At 41.4% G+C, this 27,948-nt stretch overlaps 1 protein-coding gene across 1 annotated transcript; it reads left to right on the top strand.

The window, feature by feature from the left end:
• Positions 1-27,948, top strand: LOC133092728 (placenta-specific gene 8 protein-like). Its single transcript, XM_061192451.1, has 6 exons — positions 1-31; positions 2,807-2,891; positions 18,602-18,730; positions 20,300-20,424; positions 25,606-25,720; positions 27,788-27,948. The coding sequence occupies exons 3-5, from the start codon at positions 18,631-18,633 to the stop codon at positions 25,708-25,710; spliced, it is 330 nt and encodes a 109-aa protein (XP_061048434.1). The 5' UTR covers positions 1-31; positions 2,807-2,891; positions 18,602-18,630; the 3' UTR covers positions 25,711-25,720; positions 27,788-27,948.

Raw genomic sequence — 27,948 nt, 5'->3', positions numbered from 1 at the left:
AGGGAGGCCTCTCCTGCCCACCCTGCCTAAGGTAGGTCCTGCGTTCCCACCACCGCCTTATTCAGAACCTCAGCCCCTTGACGACTCTCTTCCCAACCCTTAGAACAGCATGCAACTATTTTATTCACTTGTATGTTGACGTGGGGTTTGTTTGTGTTTGCATGTGTTTTCCTCATCTTTCTCCTTTATTAGAATGAAACCGAACAGGCATCTTGAGAGCAGGAAACCTGTTTGTTGCCGTTGTATCCCTAGTATCTCACATAGGCCTGATGTATAGCAAGTACTCTGTCTCTCTCTCTCTCTCTATATATATATATATATATGTTTGTTGAGTGAATGAATAAAAGAACCAGAGACTAGAACATAGGACCTGGGGGGTCTGATTTCACTCCAATCACAGATCACCTGGTGGGCCCCTTTTAAAACACTTGATTGGTATAAATGGGCAGAATGGGTAAAGTCCCCAAACCCTGGATCCTTCTCCTTTTGATAGAATTCCACTGATCCCCGAATGATTCTTTTCCTATTCTTATGTAGCTGGCTTAGACCATAACTCTACAAAGACATTTTAATGTGATACCACCGGTCCCTGACTTTCTCTCATGCCTGTGTCTGGCTTGGCCTCAGCTTTAAAGTCATGTTAATGACAGAGGCCACCACCTGTCCTTCAAAGGGCTCACAGCGTCCAGCTGGGGAATGAGGCAGGTGAGATACCCTGCTGTGGAGGAGAGGGGTACCCAGCAGGCTCTGGAAGAACCTAAAAATCAGAGCCTCGTCCTGAGGAAGAGCAGGGGTGACAGGGGAGGGGACACACGACTCTACCGCGTATCCTCCGTGTATCTGGGTTCTCCCGTATTATCTCGTTTAATCCTCACCATGGTCCTGTGATATGGATGTTTTCACCACCATTTTATAGTTGAGAGTTGTAGTGGGAAAATATGGGCTTTTATGTCAGATTAGCCTGGGTTCACATTTCCCCCATTCCCAAATTAGCTGCTGTAGGGCCCTGGGGCAAGCTACTTAACTTCTCTGGGCTCAGTTTCCTTATTTTTATTATGAGGCTAGTAACAACTACAGGTGCTATGATTATCTAATGATGAAGATAGATGACACATTCGTTGAAGTGATTTTGTGCTCAGCACATACTAGAGACTCAATATATCACAACCTTTTTTATTAAGAGATTTGCCCAAGAGTCACACAATAAGTGGCCTGGAACTTGATGACCTCTTGCTTTGTAAGATCCTAAGGATATTTCCTCTACAGGCCATATGGTTTGTCTCATTTCCCAGGTCAGGAGCTCTTCCAGGACAGGGATGGTATCACCTCTTTTTTGGTTTAGTGGCCTATATATGCAGTGGTTATAGCTCACACTCCAGTCTCCTGCAATAAGATAGCATGGATTATGCTGATAATTGGGTTTTCTACTCAGTGGTTTGTGTGAATATTGATAGACTAGGCAAATGGTCCTCTGACGTAAGTGAGCACCCAGGTATCCCTGTCCCCCTTATCCTCCACCTCGAAGAACAACTCCCTCCGTACACACATCTAACCAAGGAGAGCATAAAACAGTTTCAGTGATGTGACTCATTCATGTTTTATGCACAAACATCGTGAAAGAAAATAAAACTTTTCAGAGTCACACCAAGAAGGATGAAGGACATGTTAACCTCTGCTAAACTAACAAATTTTTAGTCAGCAACCTGGAAACAATTGAGGTTTTTATATACAGTATTGTGTATTTATGTACCTATCTTCTGATTCATGAAGTGATTCATTCCCCCTCCCATCCCTATGCCCAATCCCTAAGAACTGCCCATTCCTGTTATGATTTTCTGTTAAAGCCATGCTTTTGCTTTCCATCCCTGCTCAGGCCCTCTGCATCCTTCCCTCTCTACGAAATTGTCCCTGCAGTGGTCTCCCTGACCACTGACAGTCTTACCTTCTAGAATCCAGGCTCCACACTGGCACCAGATAGGCGGCTCCAAAATGCCACTGACCATGTCCCACTCTGCCCCCCTAACCTTTAATATCTTCCCTTGTCTCCCCCCTGCCATACAGCGCTTTAGCTTAGAACACAAGTCTCAACAACCTGACAAGAAGAAACGTCAAGGGGTTTCCCTGGTGGCGCAGTGGTTAAGAATCCACCTGCCAATGCAGGGGACACGGGTTCGAGCCCTGGTCCGGGAAGATGCCGCGGAGCAACTAAGTCCGTGCGCCACAACTACTGAGCCTGTGCTCTAGAGCCCGCGAGCCGTAACTACTGAAGCCCACGTGCCTAGAGCCCGTGCTCCGCAACAAGAGAAGCCACCACAATGGGAAGCCCGCACACCGCTCGCCGCAACTAGAGAAAACCCGTGCACAGCAACGAAGACCCAGTGCAGCCAAAAATAAATAATTTTTTTTTTTAATTAAGAAATGCTTTAAAAAAAAAAAAAAAAGGAAGGTCAATTATGTCTTTGGCATTTTTTGAGTCTTAAGACCAGCTGCCCAATGCTTACTTTTAAACGTGTTTCAAGACCCTTAAGTGCCTTAGGAAGTAGATGAATTATAGAAATCCTAAGTAAATAAACAAGCCTTGGCCCCTCATAAAATGTGTTGTTGCCCAATCATAAATAAATCTTGCCCTCTAAGGGGGCAGTGTTGTCAGGCAAATGTCACATAAAATAAACAGAAAAAGGTAAAAATGGAGTGTCCGCTTTCTGAAACACAGAAACAGTCAGTAAAGACAGGCAGGTCATGGTTTCTTTCCTCCAATCCCACCTCCTAACTTTCCACACCCGAACCCCACCCTTGCTGATTACAGCCCTAGCTGCAGCAACAAAACGATGTTCCCAGAGGCTTCTCCTGGCTGGTCTGAGCTGCAGTCCTCTCAAGTTAACTTGCGTGTGGTAAGTATTTTTGCAATAATTTCAGTGCTGCAAACCTCTTTTCTCTTTCATCCTCTTTCAAAAGAAAAAAAAATTATTCTAAAAGTAACAAGTTCTGGAGCCAGTAAAATCCTACCACGCATAACTAACACAAGGCAGAACTGAATAATAGGTTTTAATCATTTGCTTCGGTGAATTTTTGTTAAAACCCACATGTCTGTAACATGTAATTGTCTTTTAAATTAAATTTGACAGTGATGATTCATAAGAGCCTGTGTATATCATGACAGTTTCTTAAAAATGAAGGTACATTTTTTAAGAGAAAAAAATGTTCTTAGACATGAAAGAAGAAATTATCGTATCATCGTTAAGACTGGTGTGTTTAAGCAGAATATTCTAAAATTCCTTCTAGAAACTTGTTTAGTTTGTAGCTGGTTTCAAGATTTGCTGTTGGAATTACTTTTGCTAGTGTGGGGCAGGGGGACACGACGTCTGCTTCAGTCATTTTGAGGTTTATTATTATTTTATTGTCCGAAGTTAATTCTAAATGTCTCTGTTTTTATATAACAAAAACAATTTTTTGAGAGCATCACAATCTGGCCACTTGTCGCCTGTCCTGATTTGTATCGTTGTTATTATGGGCAGTATTACCAAGGCAGATCTCAGTATTTTCACTGTTGAGGGAATGATTAGCTTTTCTCACTTGTATGATTTAAAGAAAGGAGAAAAAAGAAGGTTTTTTTCTCCCTCTTACTTCCAGGTCCCTAAGGCAAACACATTTCTTAACGATGGTGGATAAAAGGCATGTGCAGTTTGGGAGGTGGTATTTCTGACATCTAGATAGATGTATAGTCTAGAGATTTTGAAATTGTGTGTATGGGACATAACAGTTTCTGTATTCATACATTTGTTCATTCATTTATTTTTTTTAAACACTCATTATTGAACCTTTACTCTGCTCCAGGCACTGTGTTAGGATAAAAAGATGAGTGGCTAGGACCCATTGTGCTCAGACTCCCGCAGAGGTGAGGGACCTGAAAACAACTGACCTTAAAATATAACCAGGACCAGACAGGCATCTTGAGAGGCCTTAAACACACTGAAAATGTGTGGTGTGCTACCCATCCACACCCCTCCATATGTAAAGAAGTCTGATGTAATTGTGATTATTTCCCTCAAAGTTTTCACTATTTTATTTCATTTTATTGCCCCAACTTTAGTGGTGCCTTAAGGATGTGCTTAGTTTACCTCTTGCAAAGCAATCAACCCTAAGAACAACCCCAATGCACTTGAATGCATTAGCAAAATGCAGAGGAATCCAGGAGGACTGAGCAAGCACCATTGGTTAGCCATCAGTTTTATTGAGAAATTAGCACTTAACACTACTTTCAAACTCATTTGGGTGTTATGGGGATGAGCGGGGGAGAGGGGGGATGAAAACGGAGATAAATGTATGTGCTTTTAATGGCTGCCCCTCTTAGCGCATAGATCATGCTCTGGAAAAATACATCTGGAGGCTTTGGGGAGAAAAAAATATTTTATAATTAAGTGTTTGTATAGGCTGCTGCTTTTTTCCTGAGTTAAATTTGTCAGCATTTAAGCGTTTCATGGCCACCAGGTAATTGTATTTTCACTGAAGTTTTGAGATCCGTTTATACTGACTAGAGCACTCACAAATGGTTTTGTTATCTTCTTAGAAAGTATTGGATGGGACTGGCTCAAGTTACGGATTACAGACACCACCCAAATTCACCATTCTGTAACTTCTGACCTTTGATTTTATGGCTAAGGACCAGCACTATCTTAACCCTCTTTACTTCCATCACCAGTACAAGTTGTTGGCATTGGGTGGGATGGGGGGCTCTTCCACCCCATCCCTCGCAAATAGTACAAAATCTAAAATTATTTAACAAAGTTCACTGTTTACCAAAAAAGTTTTCTAAAAAAATCAACTAAGTCCCTTCAAGATGTTTGTGCTGAAGTGGATGCAGCTATCAGCTGTCTTTTACCAGGTAAGTGATCTTCAACCCCATGGTTCAAAGGACAGATGATTCCAATTCAAAACTGAGTTGCAGCAAGATTTAAAATACAGTCCTGTACATCATAGGTCTTCTAGTTCTTTTAGCCAAGATATTAAATCTGAGACAGTCGCAGGATTGCTATACTGCTATGACCAGATACTAGATATGCCAGGCATGGGTAGAGCCAAGCCCTCTGCAAGTCCAGGAGCTGGTGATGCCCTCTTCTCTTTTTGGGATTCCCCCCTGCTGAGCTCCTATTGGAGACAAAGGGTTCTAAGAAAGATGTGAAGAGAGAAACAGAATAAAGGCAAGATATGAGTCTGGGGAGATAAATAATTGCCTAAGTGAGGAACATGATTTTAGTTGAGAGTTTTCATAGCTGCATATGAATTGAGACTTCAAAGGTAACTCCAAGATTCATTCACTCAACCAATAATATTTCAACCTTTAATTCTGCAAACAGAAATAAACTGTGGGATGAGCTGGAAGAACTCAAATTAAACTCTTTCTTGGAAAGTCTCTTTCTGCTCCTTTACACCAACTCAAGAGTCATGGCAGAGGTCTTAACTAATTAGATAATAATTCTGAGCTAGAGCACAATGATTGGATCCCACTTCTAAAAGAGATAAATGCTTGCTCCCCAGTTATAACAGAAAGGGAAGCAGCCTTCTCTTCACTGTAGGATAAATGGTTTTATTGCCACATTTGGTATGTTCATTAAAATGTGTTCCTGCACACAAAAAATTTTTTGTTAGATTAAATGGAAGGATATAATCACAGATGTCAATAGTGGTTAACTTTGTATGCTGGATTTAATGGAAATTTTTTTCTTTTGACACTTTTGTGATTTTTAGACATGTCTTCATTGATCATATTAGTTGAGCTAAGTTTTTAAAATTATACACGTTTGGGGTGAAAATTAAGTGGGAGGGGAAATTTGAAATTAGAGGGGAAACGTGTGTTTTATTTTTGTGTAAAAGACTTAAGCTCCACGGGCTTCCCTGGTGACACAGTGGTTAGGAGTCCCCCTGCCAATGTAGGGGACTCGGGTTCGAGCCCTGGTCTGGGAAGATCCCACATGCCGCGGAGTGGCTGAGCCCGTGCTTCACATCTCCTGAAGCCCGCGCGCCTAGAGCCCGAGCTCCGCAACATGAGAAGCCACTGCAATGAGAAGCCCGCGCACCGCAACAAAGAGTAGCCCCCACTTGCCACAACTAGAGAAAGCCCGCGTGCAGCAACAAAGACCCAAAGCAGGCAAAAATAAATAATAAATAAATAAATAAATTTATTAAAAAGAAGAAAAAAGGCTTAAGCTCCACTACTTCAATACTCAAATCATCATTTTGGATAGACTTCCTTTAATAATTATAATAATTTAATTCTCAACCCTCCCTGCACCTTGGAATCACCTGGGAAGCATTAAAAATATCAGTTCCAAGGCCAGACCAATGGGCCAGAATCAGGATGGAGCCAAGTGGTTGGTATTTTTAACAGGTCAACTCATTACATAATCTAATGTTCTATATTGTAATTTTTCTGTCTTCATAGCATTGACCAGGAAGTTACATTACTTAGAATTAGACTCCACGGGCATTTTACTGCTTTCTTCTATTGTCAGAATGGGTGGGTTTTGGTAACATCTGATATAAAAGTTTTCCAGCTCTAGGGTGTAGAACTTGGGACTTTGATCAGTCATACAGTCAGATATGATTCACTGGTGCGTGCACAAGATGTACTGCTTAACAGAACACCATCAGCTTGTTTTAAATGGGTATTTAAATACCAGGGTTAGCCTGCGTCAGCCAAGTCTCCTTTCTAAGCATCCCCACTGGTCACTTGCTAAAGCAGTTTTAGAATGGGTTTCTGAGAAAAACACAGACTTTTCTGCAGCCATGCCTTTGGCTTATCTCCGTGTTGAATTAGGATGGCCATTAGCTCACCTCCATGCTACACTAGGATGGCCTTTTATTCAGGTACATGTCCTGTTGCATCTTTTAATTTTTATAACAATGCATTTGCCTTATACACCTTTCCTTCTGTGTACCTGTTGCTATGTATAATAAGCAACCCTAGTTGGGAATCTGAACTCAGGTTCTTGCCAGAGGCTTCTAATTAAGCCTCACTTCTGCCCAAATCTTATCAAGACCCAGCTGGTGAAAATACTATTCACGGAAGTTTATAAAAGAATATGCATCCGTGTGTTTCACTGAACAATCTAAAAAATCTGATTTTTAATCTTGAATCATCCCAGATTATCAGAGGGGTAAATACTTAGATGGGATCATTTTAGCTTCTCGGTGATTGCTTTCAGTGATTCTACACTAGCATTGTGCTGTAACCCTATATTAGGGTATAGGTTTGGGAAAGTCATTGTTCTGTTTATTTTAGAGATACTGATAAAGGCTTTAGCCACTGCATGTCACAAATAATCTCCTTTTTGAGGAGCTTGATGAGAAATTTCTCTAGGTCTCAATCTGTTTTCATTTTATGGACATGATCAATCTCCTAAATGTTTATGTTCCCTCTTTGCTTTGCCTGGTAGTGATCTCAGAGGGACAGCAGTCAGCGCTCCCTCCGGAAGAGAGATCTTAGTCCCCTGCGAGGAACTGAACCTGGGTAGCCTGGACGGAAACCAGGAATCCTAACTGCTAGACCACCAGGGGCTAGAGGCTAGAAGCAAGGTGGCCCTAGCTGTTTCCCCTGTTTGAAAGCAAGAACGTTTCAAGGAGGCAAAAACTGTAAAAAACAGGTACAAAGTTTATTATTAGAGACACAGTGTAACATGTGGCAGAGCACACAGAGAAACAGTTTACTTATTTAAGTCAGAAGCAAGGCAGAAATACACACCCAGAGAGAAAGGGTATGCGTATCCTCTCTAACGAGGAGGAGCGCAGTAAGTCAGAAGCTACAGAAATACACACCCAGAGAGCAGTGCAGGCGTCCTGAACGAGGAGCGTAGTGAAGAGGTGATTTAACTTCCTTCTATAGGACAGTCCTTCCCGGTCTTTGTTTACATTTGGCCAATTATCTTGCTTCTTTGTTCACACCTGACTGGTCCTAGGATGCTCCCCAACATGCGTGTGCAAATTTTTGTTAAGATGGATCCCACTGCAGAGGCCTGTGGATGCATGTCCACACTTTTTATCGGGTGGCGCCCCCTCCCTTTTTGACCCCCAAGGAGCCTTCCTGCGCATGTGCAGAAAGGGAAGTGTTCCTGACCTCAGGAGTGGTCGTCTTATCTCTTTGCTTCAGCAGAGCTCAGCTTCTGCCACTAGCTTTGTCCTTAGAGGGTCTGGGGGAGAACAAAGCTTCAATTTTACTCCACGTGACAGACAGCAGCTGTCCAGCCCAGGGGCCCATCTATCTCCTACCTCAGTAGGAATCTCAGAGTCTAATTTGCAGCCCACGTTGAACACTGTACAGGAACCTTAGAGCAAGCACCAAATTTACTCCAGGTTTTAGTTTCCCTGATTTCTTCATTTTTGTATCTTGTTATGTATATAAGCTTGTAAACTGCTCAAATCTTTTAAAAAAACAGGACAAGAGTATGAATCAGAATTTCTCAGCCTTGACACTATTGGGCCAAATAGTTCCTTGTTGGTGGGAATGGGGGGGCAGGGGGGAGGAGGAGGGAGGGGAGGCATCCTTGGCCTCTACCTACTACGTGCCAATAGCAGTTGTCCCCCCACCCCGAGTCGTGACAACCAAAATGTCACCAGGCATTACCAAATGTCCCCTGTGGGCAAAATCACCCCTGATTGAAACTCACTGGTTTAAATGAATAAATAATCTGATATTGAACATGTAGGGGAGGAAAAGTTTTCCTCGACCCTCTTAGGATCCCTGGCTGGGTCTGAAAATTAAACTAAGACAGTTTGACAGGAGAAATGCATACAAATTTTATTAAATTTTTACATATGTACATGGGGACTTTCGTAAGAGAATTAAAGACCCAAAGAAGTGACCAGAGGGGAAACTTTCATACTTTTAGACAAAGAAACAGTAAACTTGTGAAGAATTGACAAGACAAGGGGGTTTGCTCTAGGGGTACTAAATGGTGAAAAAGTAACAAGGTTTGTTTACTCTTTTTTTTTTTTTAAGATTTATTTATCATTTATTTATTTGTCTTTGGCTGCGTCGGGTCTTAGTTTCGGCAAGCGGGAACTTCATTGAGGCACGCGGGATCTTTCGTTGTGGTATGTGGGCTTCTTTCTAGTTGTGGCGTGCAGGTTCCAGGGCGTGTGGGCTCCGTAGTTGTGGCGCGCAGGCTTAGTTGCCCCACGGCATGTGGGATCCTAGTTCCCTAACCAGGGATGGAACCCACGTCCCCTGCATTGTAAGGCAGATTCTTTACCACTGGACCACCAGGGAAGTCCCAAGGTTTGTTTATTCTTGACCCTAAATTCCATCTCCGGTGATAAGGTGTCTGCCTTCCTTCTGGTACAGGGAGGGTACCTTTCACATGAGAGACTTATCTCCTGCTTTCAGGGAAGACAGGTGAAGGGAGAGACCTTCCTGCTTTTGCCATTTTCTCAAACTCCTTCAGCTTAAGATATTCAATATGCCAAGATGCCACATTTTAGGGTAGCTGGTCCTGAACCCCATCAAGCACTTAGTAGTTTCTAGGCTATGTGGAGGCCACTGTCTTTGGGAAAAACCAAGATCATTGAAGCCCAGTGACCACCCTCAGAAAAGCCAAAAAAAAAAGGGAAAGAAAACTTAAGTTCTCAGAATGCACATAATTGCAGATATCTCATATCCGAAGTTACTATAACTCCCTGTAGCTTTCTTAATGACTGTGGAAAGGAGGAAGTGAAGAGAAGTTACTATAACTTCCTGTAGCTTTCTTAATGACTGTGGGAAGGAGGAAATGAAGATACTATCATTGTCATTTACAGAAAAGGCACGGAGATAGCCAAGCATTGATGCTATGGTTAGAGCCCAGTATCCTGACCCAAGTCCAGTGGGCTCTTCACCACACCACCAAAGGGTTAAGCAAGTTCAAAGGAGGGAGAGAGGCAAAGCCAACTTGGAGGATTTGGAATGGCTTCATGGAGGAGGTGGCATTTGAGATGAGATGTTGACAGGTCGATGGGGAAAGTGGAGGCAAGAATTCACAGCAGGAACAGCCCAGATGGAAAGTTTAAGAGCAGTGAGGAATCTGACTGGATATGGGAAGGACATGGTCAGGGAAGGACTGGGAAAACAGGGTCAGTCAAGTTGTGAAGAGCTTCTGAGGGCAGGCTTACAGGGTTCGGGTGTGCAAAGGCAGTCTTTCCCTAGAACCGTGTGTGCCCGACACCCCTTAACAAATTATAAGATCAAAGTAGAGAAGAAGCTGAATGAATTAGGTCCCCAGAGAGATTAGTGATGGTAGAATGACAGTGGGAGCACGTCTGTCATGTGCTCCTTATCCCCTACCCTCTCCCCAAATTGCACACTTTGGTGAGCCAAGTCCCCTTCACTTTCTTGATGAAAGGAAGGTGACTGGACTCTCCTGGTGTCCGAAAAGTTCCCAGTCTTGCACTGTCAAAAATACAAGAGGGCTCCTCATTTAAGCATTATCAGGCATGAGCACCATTTTAACTACGAGGGAAAATGGTTTTGAGTGGCATTTTTTAAAATAAAAGGAATTTAGTTTCCATTAGAAAATGCCATACCTTCAATTATGCATAATCTTTTAAAATTTCCTTATAACTGATAGTTTTCATTGTTTTGATGAAAATTTCAGAAATGACATAATCGGTGGTACATTAGGCAGAATCCTATTGGCATACAGACAATACCGAATTCTGTATGAGATCCAGATAATTGGCTCCAGGTGCAGACTCAGACCCAGGGACTAAAAGGCAGGCCTGCTGTGGAGTGTCTGGGTGCTGGAGAAGATCAAGAAAGGAGATTCCTTGATAGGTGCAGGATCTGAATGTTTCTGGGGGACAAGGCTGCAGGGGGATGGAAGCCAGATACAGATGAGTGACTAATCTTCTTTCTTTACTCCCAGTCTATAAAAAAGAAGGGACCATTTCCTCAGCTGTGGGCTACATGGGGGCTATCCTAGGTTGGGCAGGAAGCCCTCCTCCCACCCCCCAGTGGGTGACCAGAGGCTTTTTGTTTATAGAAATGATTTAGTTTAAATTAGGAAATGCCATACCTTCAACTCTACAAAATCATCTTTTAATTTCCTGATAACTGAAAGTTTGTATTGTTTTGGCTAAAAGTTCAGAAATGACATTGTAGGGGAAGAAAAATAATTTTCCCTCTACCCTTCTATGTCCTCGGCCCCTGTAACAAAAGATAAAGAAGAGAAAAGCAGAAGTTTATTAACACGTGTATCTCATATACATGGGAGATATCCAGGGAAAACTGTTAACTCTCAGAGGTGTCTTAGAATTCAGGCTTAGGTACTTCCCTGGTGGTCCAGTGGGTAGGACTCCAAGCTCCCAATGCAGGGGGCCCAGGTTAGATCCCTGGCTGGGGAACTAGATCCCATATGTCGCAACTAAGACCAGGTGCAGCCAAAACAAATAAATAAATAAATAAGAATTCAGGCTTAAATACCATCTTCAGCTAAAGGCAAAAGAGAGAAGGTGGGGATAAGCCATTTATGGGGAGGTGGCTGGGTAAACAAGGGTAAGGTTTGTTATGCAGAAAATAACTCCACTGAAGGGTTTCTTGTGATTTAGAGTCATCCTTCTTTTCTTGGTAGGAGAGGGAGACACGCTTACAAATGGACGTTTCCTTTATAAGTATAAATTAGTCACCTTAAAGGGTGACTTCTACTCTGTTTTCCAGTCTTCTCCTGTGTCTGCTGTTTCTTAAAATAATCTGCTCAAAATAACCGTTATCCTAATGAGGCATATTTGCGGATGGCATTTTCTGGTTTACAACATAACTGGTCTAGTGTGACGCAGAGGCTGCAGAATTCTGCTTGAGACACACAGGAGCTGGAGGAATGGAGTGGGTCATTCCCTGCTCCAGATGCACACTCAGACCTGGGACTAGAAGACAGGCCTGCTGTGGCATGTAGATGCTGCAGAAGCTCAAAATGATCAAAAGCAGGCCTTTCTCAGTTGACTTTATTTTACTTTCTTGTTCCAGAAGTGGGTTGCATATAACCCATGGAATTATCTGGTAGGAAGCTGAAAGCCAGAAGGAGGTGGACAGAGGAGAAAGGAGGGGATGGAAATCGAGGGAATGAAGAGCCCTGGGAAGCCCAAGTTGAGTGATAGGCAGTGGTCTCGCCCGATGCCAGCAGGATAGCTCAGACTGGCTGAGAGAAATAGGGCCCATGCAGGACCCGGGCTAGTCAATGAAACTCCTTCCACAAGCCAGAAGGCTTGGTAGAATGGAAGAGCTCTGACTTTGGCTTTAGCTCGTCTGGCTTTGAACCAGCCTGAGTTGCTTAACTTCTCCTGGTATCAGATTTCAAAATAGAAGGCAAGATTGTTATAAGGCTAGAATCCAACAGCCTTAAGATTGCCAAACATGGAAACTGGCAATAGCAACTGCTCAAGAAATTTCAGTTTTCCTTCCTCTATCCATGAATAAACAATTGTGTTTTCCCAAAGGAAATGCTCTTAAAACAATTTAGATAGAAATCAAATAAATCACTGCCGCCATTAGTGTGCTTTGGGACCCCCATGGGGGAGGGGGTGGAGAGAAGGGCAACCTTGGAAAGCCCGCTGTTTTCACCTCCTCCCCCTCTTCCCATTCCTGGAAACGCAGGGAGCAGTAACTGCCCCACATCTGTATTACCTCATACCAAAATCATTCCCCCAACGCTCCAGATAAAATACAGGATGCCCAGTTAAATTTGAATTTCAAATAAAGAACGAATAATTTTTTAGTATATCTCAAATAATGCTTGGGACATAATTATTCAAATTTAACTGAATATCCTGTGTTTTTTCCCTAAATGCAGCAACTCTATTTAATCATTTAACCATAATTTCTGTTTTTCTCAATTTTAAACCTAGGTGCCTGCTGCCCAGATTCTTTAGCAATCTATGAGTAAAAAAGATAGTGGCATTAGCAGGTATTGGCTAGGATGTGGAGCAACTGGAACTCTCATACATTACTGATGGGAGTGTAAATTGGTACCACCACTCTGGAATACTGTTTGGCACTATCTATGAACCCTAGGACCCAGCAATTCCACTCCTAGATATAGACACAACAGAGAAACATACATAGTTCACCTGAAGTTATGTACAAGAAAGTACATAATGTATGTACTGTACTATTGATAATAGTCCAGACTGGAAATAATACAATGGTAGCACAGATAAATAAATTGTGGTATATCTATACAATGGAATATTATACAACAACGAGAATGAATGAACACATTCATTCTTGCGGCACACAACATGGTTGAATCTCACAATCATAATTTTGAGCAAAAGACGCCAGGAATAGAAGAATAAATAACGTATATAATTCAATAAATATGTCTCAAACACAGGCAAAATGATCCTCTGGTGTTAGAAGACAGGGTAGAGGCTGCCTCTGGGTGGAGGGTTAGACGCCCTTTGAGAGTAAGGAGGGCTTCTGGGGTTCTGTAAGTTTCTAGTTCTTGAATCAGGTTGTGGTTACAAGAATTGTTCACTTGGTGAAAATTCATCAATCATGTTTACAATTTCTATACTGTATATATAGTGCATTTCAATTAAAAGTTTATTTAAAGAAGAAAAGAAAAATAGAACTGGGGAGATTAAACTGTCAACATAGGAACAATAAGTAGAAGGAAGAGAGAAGAGGCAAGTTTGGGGGCAGTGGGGTACCCGGCAGGACTTGCCACACAGAAGAGGCATTTCAGACAGGAAGTGAACAAATCTTTGGGGGCACGGGGTTCCTGTCCTGATCCCTGAGTTCCAGCACTTGCACTTTGAACATTTTTTGAACTCAAAAGCATTGTGTAAGGTTTCATTCCTCACCAGGACAGTTCATCGGGCCTACTGCAGACACGACATCTGTATCTGCTAGGACACTACACTAGACAGACTTCAGAATCCCTCCCGATGCCCCTGTTTCATGATGTTGGAAATGTTCTCTAAATCACAGTTTCTCTCCTCAGCCCAGTTCACATTTGGTGATGGAAAATTCTTTTCTAAAAAAAAAAAAAAACCCTGTGCTTTTCAGGATGTTTAGAAATATCCTTGGCCTCTACCCACTAGGTAGTCCTCATCCCCAGTTGTAACAACCCAAAATGTCTCCAGACATTGCCAAATGTCCCCTGGGAGTTGAAGTAATCTCTGGTTGAGAACCAGTTCTCTACACATGTATTGTGAACCCTTGGGCAAGCTTTTATTGACTGGTTTCAAGATATTAAAAATACATACACACATACATACGTACGGACAGACATAAAAAGAAAGCAGTTAGTCACAAGCTCTCTAGCTTCCGGTAGTCCCAAAAATTTGCATGAGAAGAGACATTCTAGGAGAAGGCTTACCTTTTATTCCTGAACAAGGCTTGCTCATTTCTGCTGGCCAAGATTTATAGTCCCTGATTGGCAGAGTTCAATGGAAAGAAGAATAAAGGCTTTGGAGCTCTGTAGAACTGAATTCACATCCCAGCCCTGCCACTTTGTCACTCTGAACATGTGGCTATTTTCTGTTTCTTTCCCTTTCTTCTGTAGCCTTGTGGGAGAACTACCCACATCTTACAATTCCTAGGGGTGTAAAGGATGTATGGGGTGGGAGGAGTATTGTGTTTCCCTCCAGAGCCAAGTACTACTCTCTTTCATTAACTAACATTCATGAAGTACTTACCCTCTGCCAAGAATCACTCGAAGGACTTTTCAAATTTTAACTCATTTAATCCTTGTGACAACTTTGTAAGTTGGATACTGTTAATATCCCATTTCACAGATGAGGAAACTGAGGCACAGAGAGGTGAAGTAACTCGCCCAAGGCCATGTAGCTAGTCACTGGGAGAGCTGGAGCCTAGGGCCAGAGTCCATGACCTAACCACTCGATCGTGCTCTCCACTTTCTCATCTTTCGGTTCCTGTAACATTTCCTGCGAGGTGCTCGCCATATCTTTTCCCTGGAGAGACTAAGAAGAGGATGTGGGACCAACACTAAGTCTTTGAGACAAGCCTCATTTTCTCTTCTACAAAGAGGTTGGCCCTGGCGATCATGATCTTTCCTTGGCCTTGGCACTTGACCACTTTCCCTCAGTTTTCTTGTCTGCATTAAAAAGGGTCTTATCATCCTTAATTCCCTGAGTGCTCTGGCCTGCTGTGAATATTAAATAGAGACCAATGTTAAGTAGAGATCAAACATGAAAAGCACAGCACTCTATACGCGTGTAAGCCATTGTGATATTGGCAACATATCACGTGCAGATTTTTTCCATCAACTTTCACTGGCACCTGTCTCCCATGTATACGGCGATTTGCAGATTTCAAAATGTCTTCACGTATGTGATCTTATTTGAGCCTCCCAATACTAGCAGTGACTACAATTCAAGCCTTCTGATTCCTAAGGCATTGATCTTCCTATCATCACAGTGTCGTTAGCCTCGGGGTGCTGGGCTCCCAGGCGCTTTTCCGTACCATTAAATCAGGAATAGACCCTGCTACTTGGCAACATTTAGTTTAAAACAGACACAGTGGTGCATATGTCAGGTCATTGACACACAGGAAACACGGTGTTTCATAGACATAGTCTGATCACATTAATACGACAACTCAAAGAAGAAAGTCACATTATACTCGTTTTAAAGATGTTAAAACTGAGGCTCAGAGAAGTTAGTTTATTTGTCCAAGGACACACAGAGGGTGGAAAATGTCTGCTGCAGATGTGGGAAGGAGACCTTGAGGTACAGCCGTGCATTTCTATCCCTACACTCCGACCCTGCTTCCTGCTCCCAAAAGCTAATGTCTTTACTGTTCTTCATGCATTCCACCCTCTTTCTTTCCCCTGTGCATTTCCTCACATTATTTCCCCTGCCTAGAATGTCTACTATCTATGCCTAGACAAGAATCCCATGCCCTCCAATCAGCCTTCTCCAACTTCACCAAAACGAATGATAATTCTACTTCTGTTACTTTGGAAAAAAACAAAAAACACAAAACTTGTTCCCAGATCGCATGTTTGGACTTCTCCAGCTCAGGGCCCTGAGTCAGATGCTTCTCTTACACCTCCCACGGGGTCAAAGAGATTCACGGAACAGACTTGTTTTGATTGAAATTAAATACCACCACTTCCTCTGTGAATTATACTTGTCCATCCGGTGCTATGCAAGTGTCTCTGCAGTTTTAGGTCTTTAATTTCACTACTAGAGATTCCCACCTCATGAGTTCTCTTCTTAGTTTCTCCTCCTTATTCAAAGTTCTGATACCCGCCTCTGGTTTTGTAACTATACCCAATACCAAAATGAAGCCACGCTTGCTGGATAAAAAGACTTTGAATGAATTATCCTTTTCTCTTCTTGTCCCCTTTTGATTTGGTTCTCAGAGGAATCATTAGTCTGGGAAAGGAGTCAAACAAATATGATTTAGAGTTAAAGCAGTCAGATTAGGCAATAATACAGCTGGTCCCCTTCACCACTCTTACTTTTTATTAACCCCTCTCCCTTAAGAAGCACTTGGGTACTTATTAAACATACAGATTCCTCAATCCCTTTCCAGACCTATTAGATTAAATCCAAATTTCTAGGGATGTATCATTCTTAAAAACCCCCTCAAGTGATTCTTACACTAAAGTTTAAAACAATAAAAGGAAAATTGGTCAGTTATAAGCAAGTTTTGTATTGTATTTAAATAAGTCATATCACAAATGTTAGCTAACATTATGACAGTGGTTTCCTAAGACAGAATATCTATAAACAAACCAGTTGACAATAACTGCTATGGAGAATAGTTTAATTCATAAAGACTCCGTTATAATGAGAAATACAAAACACGTCTATACAAAAACTGAAAAGTTTGTGTCTTACCCCAGCACAAATCTACATTCAACCTATTAGACAAGGGAGTACTATCCATTCTGATGACTTCTAACCACCACCTCTCTGCTAATTCATTCTTTCAACAATATTGTGCTGCATATCTGCTGTGTGCCAGGCACTGCTGTAAGACTCCCGGGTCAGCCCTTTATTACTTTAGCTTGTCAGTTAATAGTCCGCACCACCACACAGCAATATATTTTCCTGCATGATCAGCAAAGGCATCATTGCCCTCCCAGTTAGTCAGAAAGGAGAAAGACCTTCTAATTCTAGTTAAATATTTATATTTATTAAATGTTTGCAGTTTCAAACATGATTCTTGGTGTGATTTGACCATAATTATATAGCCTTCTCAATCAGGGTGGTTTTCTCTTTGTGTCATAAAGCAAGTTCTTGATAATAAATATTTGAGGCACCTTTCTAAGGCAGTTCAAAGTGCTCTGGCATTTGTTATTCCACGAACTTCCACTTCGTGGGGAGTTGGCTGTTGGTGGGAATCAACTGATAACAGTCAGGGATCTCAGAGTAGACAAATGAGTCAGGAAGAAATGCAGAGCAAGGTGAAGAGCTTAGAAGACTGATTAGGAAGGACTGAGGAAGAGTGATATGACATATACACAGTGGTCTCCAGAACTGGCTGTATCAGAATCACCTCTTAAAATTTGTACACACCCAGGGTCCACCCCAGGCTGCTGAATCAGAATCAAGTATCTGTATTTTTAACCAAGCACTAGGGATTGGGAAGCCTTGTGGTAGAACCTTTGACTGGGGCCTTTCCTGACAACATAGTGGAGGAATATTGAAGGAGCAAAAGCAGAGAGATAATAGGGGTGGGGGGATGCCCTGTAACTAGTCAAGGGAAGTGTTGAAAGTGACCAGGGACCAAGACTACGGAGCACAGCATTATGGTTAGATTCAAAATAAGAAAGGAGAAATTTTTAACATTAGTCATTAGTGAAATCATTTTAGTGAATCATTTTAGTGAAGTCATTAGTGAAATCATTTTAGTGAAGACATTTTCCCTCTTGAGAGTTCTGACGGGGTAGCAGCTCACAAGACTGAACTTGATCGCTGGATGAAATATGAGAAGTATAGGCACCACTTTGTTTGAGGGGCACTTACTTCCTACTGGTTTTGCAACCACTGGGTTTTTCTGTGGGACTTGAAGCCTCTTTTTTCAGAGATACCTTCACAAAGGGAAATTAATCTTTTTCCAAGTAAACTTTAGTTATCAGGACACCACTAATAATTAAGCAGTTAATGCTGACATTAGCTAGAAGCATCTGTGTTAATAATAATTTTATGCAGAAGTAAAGAACTTTATCTCACAGAGTTCTCTTACAGAGCAACTAAGATAATGTCTTAGTTACAAAGCTAATGGGATAGCTTTGTAAAAATTGATTATAATTACTATTAAATAGAAACACTTCAAATGCAAAATAGACATTGTTCAGGATGGTTGTCTTGAAAATTGCTGATGAAAAGAGAGAGGTGAAAGGAGAAAAAGGAAAAAAACAAAACACACAACCAGGCAACCTGAGAATGGAATCCTCATCCCCTCTCCTTTATGTTGTTTTTCTTTCCTTTATGTTTTTAATTCTCAAATATTGGCAATAGTCTGGAAATGTCATGCTAAGTTAGCTGAATGTGACTGACCCTAAGCAGGAGGGGTGCAATGAAATGTCTTCTGAATTGGTATCTACATTATATCCAATACAGTTAGGTGTTGAATACTGTTTTGGTTTTGTTTTCACAGGCAGTACCTTTTTGAACTTAGTCTTAAAAATGAATCCAGTTGTTTTGCAGCCAACACGTGGCGCAGGAGGTGTGACGGTTAGTGACTGGCAAACCGGCGTGTTTGACTTCTGTGATGACATGGGGATTTGTAAGTGTACATCGTTGTTGCTTTCTCCTGGGCTACAGTCGTGCAGTTGCTGACATAACAAAAATTGTTTGCTTATCCTCTCAAGGGATCCATGTTTTATTCTAGAACTCAGAGGTCACAAGGTGGAACCACTGGGCAGATTTTGCCACAGGATGTGTTTTGTTTGCCCTGTATATAATGACCCCTCTTGCTGTATTAATTTTAAAATAGTAGGAACCATATAAAAATCAGAACCCACATAAAAATCTAACTTTCCAATCTAGATTTCCAGCTTCTCTTAAAAATTTGGAAAATCTGAAAAGAGGATTCCTCATTCTCAACTGGCAGAAGTCAGTTGCTACCAAGTATTAGCTAAACCGATTCAAAGGGACCATCACTCTACAGTTTGCCATATTTATGTCCACCATCCACTATTGGCTATTTTGTGAGTTTTTTCCAACTATTTTACTCATTCATTTTTACTTGCCTGGGCTTGAGTTTGTGATTCTTGTCCAGATCAATCACCTTTTTTTATATTTTTCACCTCTTTAGTATCCCTGTGTTCTTGATGTGTTTCTCCAGTCTTCTCTCTACCTCTTCCTTTCCCTACAGTGGTGAGTCTGTGTTTCTGGTTTTCAGTATTCTTGTGACTCTTGTGGCTGTTCCATTTCAGGAAGCTTTCAGGTTTTTAGCTTTCCTGACGTTTAATTCCTTCACACTACCCAACACACTTTTGTGTAAGACAATTTCCTTGTTTCAGAGTCTATTGCCGAAAGAGTTGCAGACATTCTCTGTGTGGCTGGTCTTTCCACTGTCTTGAAAAACAGCCTCTTTTTTTTGTATATGATGGAAGTTCCAAGTTCAGTGGAGATAGCCTTTTGCTTAACGCCATCAATCAAAAAACAAGACCTTTCTTATCTCATGTAGGGTACAGCCATATCAAAACTCTACCTTAGAACTTTTCAAAATAGACTTGTACTCAGCATGTTTGCGAACAGTTTCCTGTTTGTTGCTATTTTCTTAGGCCCTTTTTTGTCTTATACAGACTCATTAAAGTGAAATTTCAGTATGCTTTTTAAGCTTTTGATGCCAATACCCCTTAACTTTTACTTGCTTCAATCCTCATAACAATAATAGGCCTCTATTCTTTGCCAGAACAACCATCTAGAATCTGTTTCCTACTGCTTTTCTCATTTTTCCAATTATTTCTTCACTCAATGTTTTCTGACCCTAAACACCCTCCCACAGTTTTCAGAGGGTTTCTCAGACCTCCTGACACCACAAACTTCCTATTCAAGGATGATCCAAATGTAAACAAGGGTAGGGAAGAAATAATTTGGATGTGCTCAGATCGGCAAGGCAGGAGATTTTGCAATTAAATCTGACCTGGCATATGACAAGTCAATTTTCCCCACCTCCAGGAGTGTAGGGTCCAGAAGCAAGACATAAAGAGCCAGGGGACCCCAGTGTTTTCTCTGAATGTCCATTAAGGCCATTTCCTGAGTGAGCATCTTTTTGAAAGCGGTGTGATTAAGTCAAACTCACGATGACCCTGACTGATTCCTCTGTGTGATTTCACCCTGCCCTCAGGCCTCTGTGGGACTTTCTTTCCCCTGTGCCTTTCATGTCAGATTGCCTCTGACATGAACGAATGCTGCCTGTGTGGAGCAAGTGTCGCCATGAGGACCATGTATCGGACCCGATACGGCATCCCGGTGAGTCACCCACATCCACTGTGAAATAGTAACCCAGACAGGACAGCCCGAGGGCCTTTCTTCAGTCTGACTGGATCTCCATGATTGCCTTCCTCACCATCATGACTTGACCCTAGTCTTTTCTCCACTACCAACCTAAATTTTTTAAGTGATTTACAGAGACCATGTGGCTATCTATCCTTTGGAATATATTCATAATAAAATCTTTTATTGATCCAATAGATATGTCTCTGAAAAAATTGCTGGCGGTGAGCAGGTGAGGGATGGAGGTCAGCACAGAGTCCTTAATCTCTCCTGGCTTTACTCAGAGTCAGACAGAGGACCCTGCAGGGTGGGTGACAGTTGCTTAGAAAGCCTTGGGTAAAAAAAGGGTGTGTGATAGCTCCCCTCAGAGCTGGCACATTGGTGAGACAGTTACCTCACTGGTAACTCATACACCAGTGTTCATTCATTCAAAAGGGATTATTGAGCGTCTAGAACGTAGTTAGGTCGTAAGCTGAAGTTCACTCATTCAACAGGGATTTATTGAGTACATAGAACATGCAAAGTACTATTACAGGTGTTAAAGACACATCAGTGAATAAAGGAAATCAAAATCGCTGTCTTCATGGAGCTTACATTCTTTTTTTTTTTTGAGATTTTTATTTAACATAATTTCAGACTTAAAGTTGCAAAAATGGTACAAAGACTTCCTGAATATGCTTCACCCAGATTCCCCAAATATTAAAAATTTGCCACATTTGCTTTACTTTTTCTCCTTCCTCTATCTATCTATGTATCTATTCTATTTTTTTCTGAATCATTTGAGAGCAAGTTCTAAACATGATACCCTGTTATCTCTATTTCAGTGTGTATTTCTGAAAAACAAGGACATTCTCTTACATTACCACAGTGCAATTATCAAAACCAGGAATTTAACATTGATACAGTACTATTAGGTAATCTATGGATATTATTTAAGCTTCACCAATTATCCCAATAATTTTCTTTAGATGAAAAGAAAATCAATCTAGAAGCAAACATTGTATTCAGTTGTCATGCCTCTTTAGTCTTCTACAATATGGAAGAGTTTCTCAGTCTTTGTCTTTTTTTTTTTTTTTAATGAATACAGATCAGTTATTTTGTAGACTATCCCTCAGTTTGGCTTGTCAAATGTTTCCTTATGATTAGACTTAGGTTACACACTTTTGGCAGAAACTCCACAGAAGCGATGCTATGTTTGCTTTGCATCACATCAGGAAGCACGTGACATCAATTTGTCTCATTATCCGTGATGTTAACTTTGATTCCTTGGTTAAGATAGCATCTGTCAAGATTCTCCACCACAAAGTTGCTATTTTCCCCTTTATAATGGATAAGGACTTTTTAGAGAGATGTAAATACCCTGTTCCTCATCAAACCTTCACCCATCGAAGATTCTTGCCCGCATCAATTACTACTATGATGGTTATCAATGGTAGAGCTCAGACACTAATGGAAGAAGATAGCTGCAATATAACTAAGTAAGAGTATAATCTATAGGATGGCGATAAGTGCAACAGAGAAAAATAAAGCAAGGAAGAGGAATAGCGTGTTGAAAGGTTCTAATGTTGAATAGAGTTATCAGGAAAGACCTCAGTAAGAAAGTAAAGACCTAAAAGGATGAGAGGATGACTCATCTGGGGAAAGTCCAGGCAGAGGAAATAGCTAGAGCCAAGGTCCTGAAGTAGAGCTTACCTGGAATGTTCCAGACACAGCAAGCAGCCAGAGAGGCAGAAATAGTTTGGGGGGGGGGGGGAAGGGAGACGGGAGCGTGGAGAGATAATACAAGAAGATGACATCAGAGCATTAGCAAGAGTTAGACGTTCTAGGGCCTTGCAGACCATTATAAGAACTTTAGCTTTTATTCTAAGTGAGCTGGAAAGCCATTAAAATTCTTTTAAATAAAGAAGTGACAGGACAGATTTGTGTTCCTGAAAACTTAGCCTCTGCCCCGCTCACTGTGACCGAGAACAAGTTATTCATCTTACTAAGCTTTGGCTCCCTCACTGATAAAATGGTAAGAATGATACCTCCCCCAAGGTGGCATAGTAAGAGTCACATGAGATCATGCATGGAAATGACTTAGCACAGGGCCTGGCAGGTAACTGTTATTATCTTTGTTCTTAGCTCAGCTGTCTTCTCCGGGCAGGCTGCATTCCTCCTGTGGGCTTGCTCAGCTGCCTGTCTCTCAGCACTCCCTGCAGCTCTCATTTACGCCACTCATTTATGCCAGCATAACTTAACACAGGGGTTCTTAACTTTGTGACTGTCCCATAAACTTCCCAAAACTGTACACTAAGCGTTGGGTGTATGTAGCTGTGTACATGGGTGTGAGGGTGAGACTCTCAAAGTGGCCCGACCATAATGGCATAGAGGAAGGGGTGCTTAGCTGGATTCTGGAGATAAAGGTTCTGGGAACAGCTCAGAAAATAGCTAACTTCTGGACTCTCTGGGAAGTTATTTGTCAGCATCAATTTTCTTATCTGTGATGAGAAAGTTGTGCAAGATGATTTCTAAGGTCACTTCTAGGGTCTGGGATTCTATGCTATAATAAGTTTCCTTGGTATACATTAAATAAGTGTATTTATAGACAATGTATCTCTCTTCTTCCTCCTTAGAACAGACTTCAAAAATGGCTAGTAAATACTAGGACTGATTTATATAATTCAGGTTCTTTGCTTTGTTTCCCCTTTGCATCTATGCAAACTTTTATAGGGCTGCTCCAATACAGCCTCTCTGACCTGCACCTGGACACAGAGGCAGGACACAGTCAAGACAGCATCCCTTTGGCTAGGGCCACAACCTCTGCAGCAGAGGAGAAAGAAAAAAAACAACCACTGATTGAACGCCTAGGTGCTGGGATACTACCTTAACATATATGTGCTCATTTACTACTTACAACCTCTTTATGGTGCAGGGACTGTTATCTCCACTTTATAGACATGAAAACCAGGACTGAGAAAGGCTTAAGGTCACAGAACATGTAAATGCTGAAATTCGGGCTCAAGTTTATTCCGACTTGGAGTCAGGTCTGGTTTTTCCCACTTGACCATCTTGTCTTCCCAAATCCAAGTGTATTCAGCCATGTACCACAATTCATTTGTTTATTTGCTCAACGATTCTGTAAATAGTGCTCATAACAAGACTTCTTTTTTTAACGGCTTCCAAAAAAGTGAAGCACCAGTCCCCTTTCCCAAACAGAGTGATGAATGCAAAATCTTTGCTTCTGGCACCCATTTCCCAAGAAGCTGTTCTGGTCAAGGCGTTTATGTCCCTTATTAACTTCAGCATGGTATAAACCTGCAGTTCATTTCCTCTCGTTTGAAAAAGGAATGTTTTTTCTTTTCTATATTCTCTGTATCTGTATTATGAAACAGACTTAGAATTAGGGTGTGTTTTCTAAAGGTTTCCCTAGGTCTCTCAGCAAATAATAGTGGGACTTTTTCCCCCTAAAAACTTCCTGAGGTAAAAGACAGGCACAGACATGCTGGAACAGAAAAGTGGTTACATCCTTGTTGAATATTTTCTTCCTTGTAGCATATAATATGTATTCAGTAAGTGTTGGTTTAATGAAGGTTTAAAAGATAAAAAGCATAAAAATAAACAATGAACTAAAGAATGAAAAAAACAAGTACTTTGAGGAAGGGTTAGAGGATTTGGATGCTTTATCAGGGAGAAAGAGAAGGCCAAGAGACTGAATTGTCTTCAAGCTGAATATCCATTCCTCCATCTGCTGAGGGTCGCAACATTAGAAGATTTCTAACATTGTTATCTAGTTGTCCACTCTTTGTCCCACATGCTTTCTCTGTTAGATGAAAATCAAAATTACTGTAGCAAAGAAAAAAAATTTTATGAAAAATAAATCACTTATAATCTCACCATTTAGGAGCTCCCAACCCTTATACACCAAATCTACTATAGATCTCTCTCTCTCTTTCCTGCTCTCTCTCTCTCTTTCTCTCTGTCTCTGCTCACACTGTAAATTGGGAGTTGTATTAAATTCAACATTTTAAAGAATAAGTGCTCTCCAAATATGGAGTTCAAAATTATTTCAATCAGTCAAGACACACAGTCATAGAATCTGGTTGTCAGACTAGAACCCTCAGATCACTCAGTGCCGACTACACAGAGCAGGAGTCCCTTCAAGGGCATCTCTACCCAAGGGTCATTAAGACCCAACTAGACCTACCATGGAGAGGGCCCTCAAAACTTTGCAAAGGGCTTCCCTGGTGGCGCAGTGGTTAAGAATCCGCCTGCCAATGCAGGGGATACGGGTTTGAGCCCTGGTCCGGGAAGATCCCACATGCTGCGGAGCAACTGAGCCCGTGCGCCACAACTACTGAGCTTGCGCTCTAGAGCCCGCGAGCCACAACTACTGAAGCCCGCGCTAGGCAGCAAGAGAAGCTACCGCAATGAGAAACCCGTGCACCACAACAGAGAGTAGCCCCTGCTCGCCTCATCTAGAGAAAGCCCGCGCACAGCAACAAAGACCCAACGCAGACAAAAAAATAAATATAATAAATAAATAAATTTATTTTAAAAAAAACTTTGCAAAGCAGCCCATTCTACGAATGAATAGTGGCTTTTCCAGACACTATTCATTCTCTTCTTTCTTCTTTTCCCCATAATTTATATATCCCTCCCTCACTATGGACTTCCTCCCTTGCAGAATAGCATGAGGGATGTCAATGGAAATGGCTAGAGGGATACAAGGTGAGGCTTCATCTGGCACTATACTCACAACCAATTGGAAAAATTGGTGCATTACACAACTGGCTTTAAAGGGAACCATTCCACGTTAATAAAAATAATAAATAAACCAAAGTTTTCTTAAAAAGGAAAAAAAAAGAGACAACAGATGATAGAGAACTGGGGCTATAATTGTAACCTGCAGATCATTTGAAATGGTATGTTATTATGAAAAGGGCACTGGCTCGAGAGGAGAAAGACCAATCACTGCTACCAATTTATGTGATCTTAGCAAGTCAGTTAACTTCACTTGGTCATCAGAAAAATAGGGATAACGTCACAGAATTCTCATGATAAACAAGTGACATAAAATGTATGTTTTAAAGAGGTATGAAAAGTTAAACAAATGCAAGGAATTGTATGACTGTATTTATAGGCTACATGTTGATCCGTTTGTTTGTTTTTTAACAGGGGTCTATTTGTAATGATTTCCTGTGGCTGGCATGTTTCCCTCTTTGCACCCTTTGTCAACTCAAGCGAGATATTGAAAAAAGAAAAGCAATGAATGCTTTGTAAAAGATGCTTGGTAAGTTGGTGGGAATTCTTTGATTTGTGAGTATCAAAACAAATTCTCAAAGACATCTTTGATTTCTTTGGTACTCTGTCTCACAGATACATGAGATATCCCTTACCAAATGGGGGGTAAATGACTTTCAATGGCCAGCCTACACCAATCAGTTGGGAGTCAGCTTCCCAGAGCCTGGATAGAGAGGGCTAACCCTGATTGGATGGGAAAGAATTCTGTGATTTGTTAGGATGTCTGCCACAGGTGGAGTGGCCGTGTGATGTAACAAATAAACATACCACATCTCATCCATACCTTTCTTAACTACATCATGATTTAAGGTAGTAGAGATACGTGTACGACAGAACATTCATTTCCCTAAGCCTAGATCACAGGTCCACTGCTGCCAACAGTAACCCATTGAGATGTTACACTAAGTGTGACTGTGTAATATATCTAGTTGTATGTTCTTGTCAGCTCCACAATATTGAAATAATAATTCATTCTCCAAAGTGGTAGAAAGCTATCTTAGTCTCTATAAATTAAGTGTGGACAATTCACCCAGTCATCCAAAATGCCCAAAGCTCCTGTTTAGGAAGAAGAGTACTGACTTTTTGGTGGCAGTATGGTCAAAGTTGGGCAGCTACTCATTTACCTAGTTCCCTAAGCTCTCCTGGTCACATTTTTAATCCTCTCAGTTCTTCCTATTTTTCTCAGGCCAGAGGGCAAAGGCTTACTCGGTCCTGCCTTTCCATCACTTACTGCCAATCCCATTGAATTTGTTATCCAAGTTTTATTTTCACCTGGAAATGGCTATTGTCTACAAAGTCTTATCTCCCAAAAAGTCTTCAAAAGTGTTTGGTCAGGATGGTGCCTTCATGAGTATGACTGGTTGGCACTGGCACAGTCTGTCTCCCTCTTACTTATTTTGCCCACATGCAGCACCAAATGATGTCCTCTTCATGAACATCTTAGCTCATTCCATGTTGCATTTTAGTACCATTTTATTTTGTTATTATTATTTTTTATAAATTTATTTATTTTACTTATTTATTTTTGGCCATGTTGGGTCTTCACTGCTGCACGCGGGCTTTTCTCTAGTTGCGGCGAGCAGGGGCTACTCTTCGTTGTGGTGCGTGGGCTTCTCATTGCGGTGGCTTCTCTTGTTGCGGAGCACGGGATCTAGGCATGCGGGCTTCAGTAGTTGCAGCACGTGGACTCCGTAGTTGTGGCTCACGGGCTCTAGAGCACAGGCTTAGTTGCTCCATGGCATGTGGGATCTTCCCAGACCAGGGATCGAACCCATGTCCCCTGAATGGGCAGGCGGATTCTCAACCACTGCGCCACCAGGGAAGCCCCTAGTACCATTTTAGTATCCTAGTATTTGTCTTCTGATTGCTTTCTTCAATGTGCTTTACTCATTTACAAGCAGAGTCAAGATGGTGAGTTTTCTTATTCTTTTTCCTCCTTGTACCCTACCTCCTGAGAATTGGCTGTTTTTTCTCTTCCCTAGCATTGATGTTTCTTTAAAGCCCTTTGTTACCAATGTGGCTCAGAATTTTGCCAGAGTAGCCCTAGTCCCCTACTTAGAATGTGGCAGTTTACTGGTCTAGTCATCCAGTTAATGAAAAAAAATTGTTTTGGGGTCTCTGCCTTTAGGAGTCTCTTACCTTAGCATGTTTGATGAGTCATTGCCATTTGATAAGAGAGGTTAGCTCTGGCAATCTACAGAGCATTCTGTTGGTTTACCCAACCACCTAGCAATGGTGTCTGATGCATAGTAGGCACTTAATGACTAATGTGGATGAAAAAATAAATGCAACTTTCAAGCAAGGAAGCATAATGAGGCTCCAACCTAGAAGACTCACCTGAATCTTAAGTAGTGATTGTGACTCTTCCAAATAGGTTGTACTGAACCAGGGGTCATTATTTGATATAGATTTTAAATATGCAGCAATTTGGCAGTAGGGTAGCAGTGGAATGAAAGTTTTGATACTTGGAACAAGATAATGTAAAGATGGAATTTATAAGTCCTAATTCATTCATCGATTTAGTCTTTCTTTCCTTTTCTTTTTCTGATTTCTACAGGTCAAATTCACATAGTAGTGAAAGAAAATGCTGGAATGAAATACTGCATCTATTCAGTGCTATCTCACCTCAAGTCTTAAGAAACTAATTCAGCTAATCATATGGTTTCAAATGGCTTCAAAACATTTTTAATTTTTGGTTTATTTTGAAAGAAATATATT

The sequence above is a fragment of the Eubalaena glacialis genome, chromosome 5 (genome assembly GCF_028564815.1).
Source record: "Eubalaena glacialis isolate mEubGla1 chromosome 5, mEubGla1.1.hap2.+ XY, whole genome shotgun sequence".
NCBI lineage: Eukaryota > Metazoa > Chordata > Mammalia > Artiodactyla > Balaenidae > Eubalaena > Eubalaena glacialis.
The sequence above is the reverse complement of the archived record's forward strand: the minus strand, read 5'-3'. Positions and strand labels throughout refer to the sequence as shown.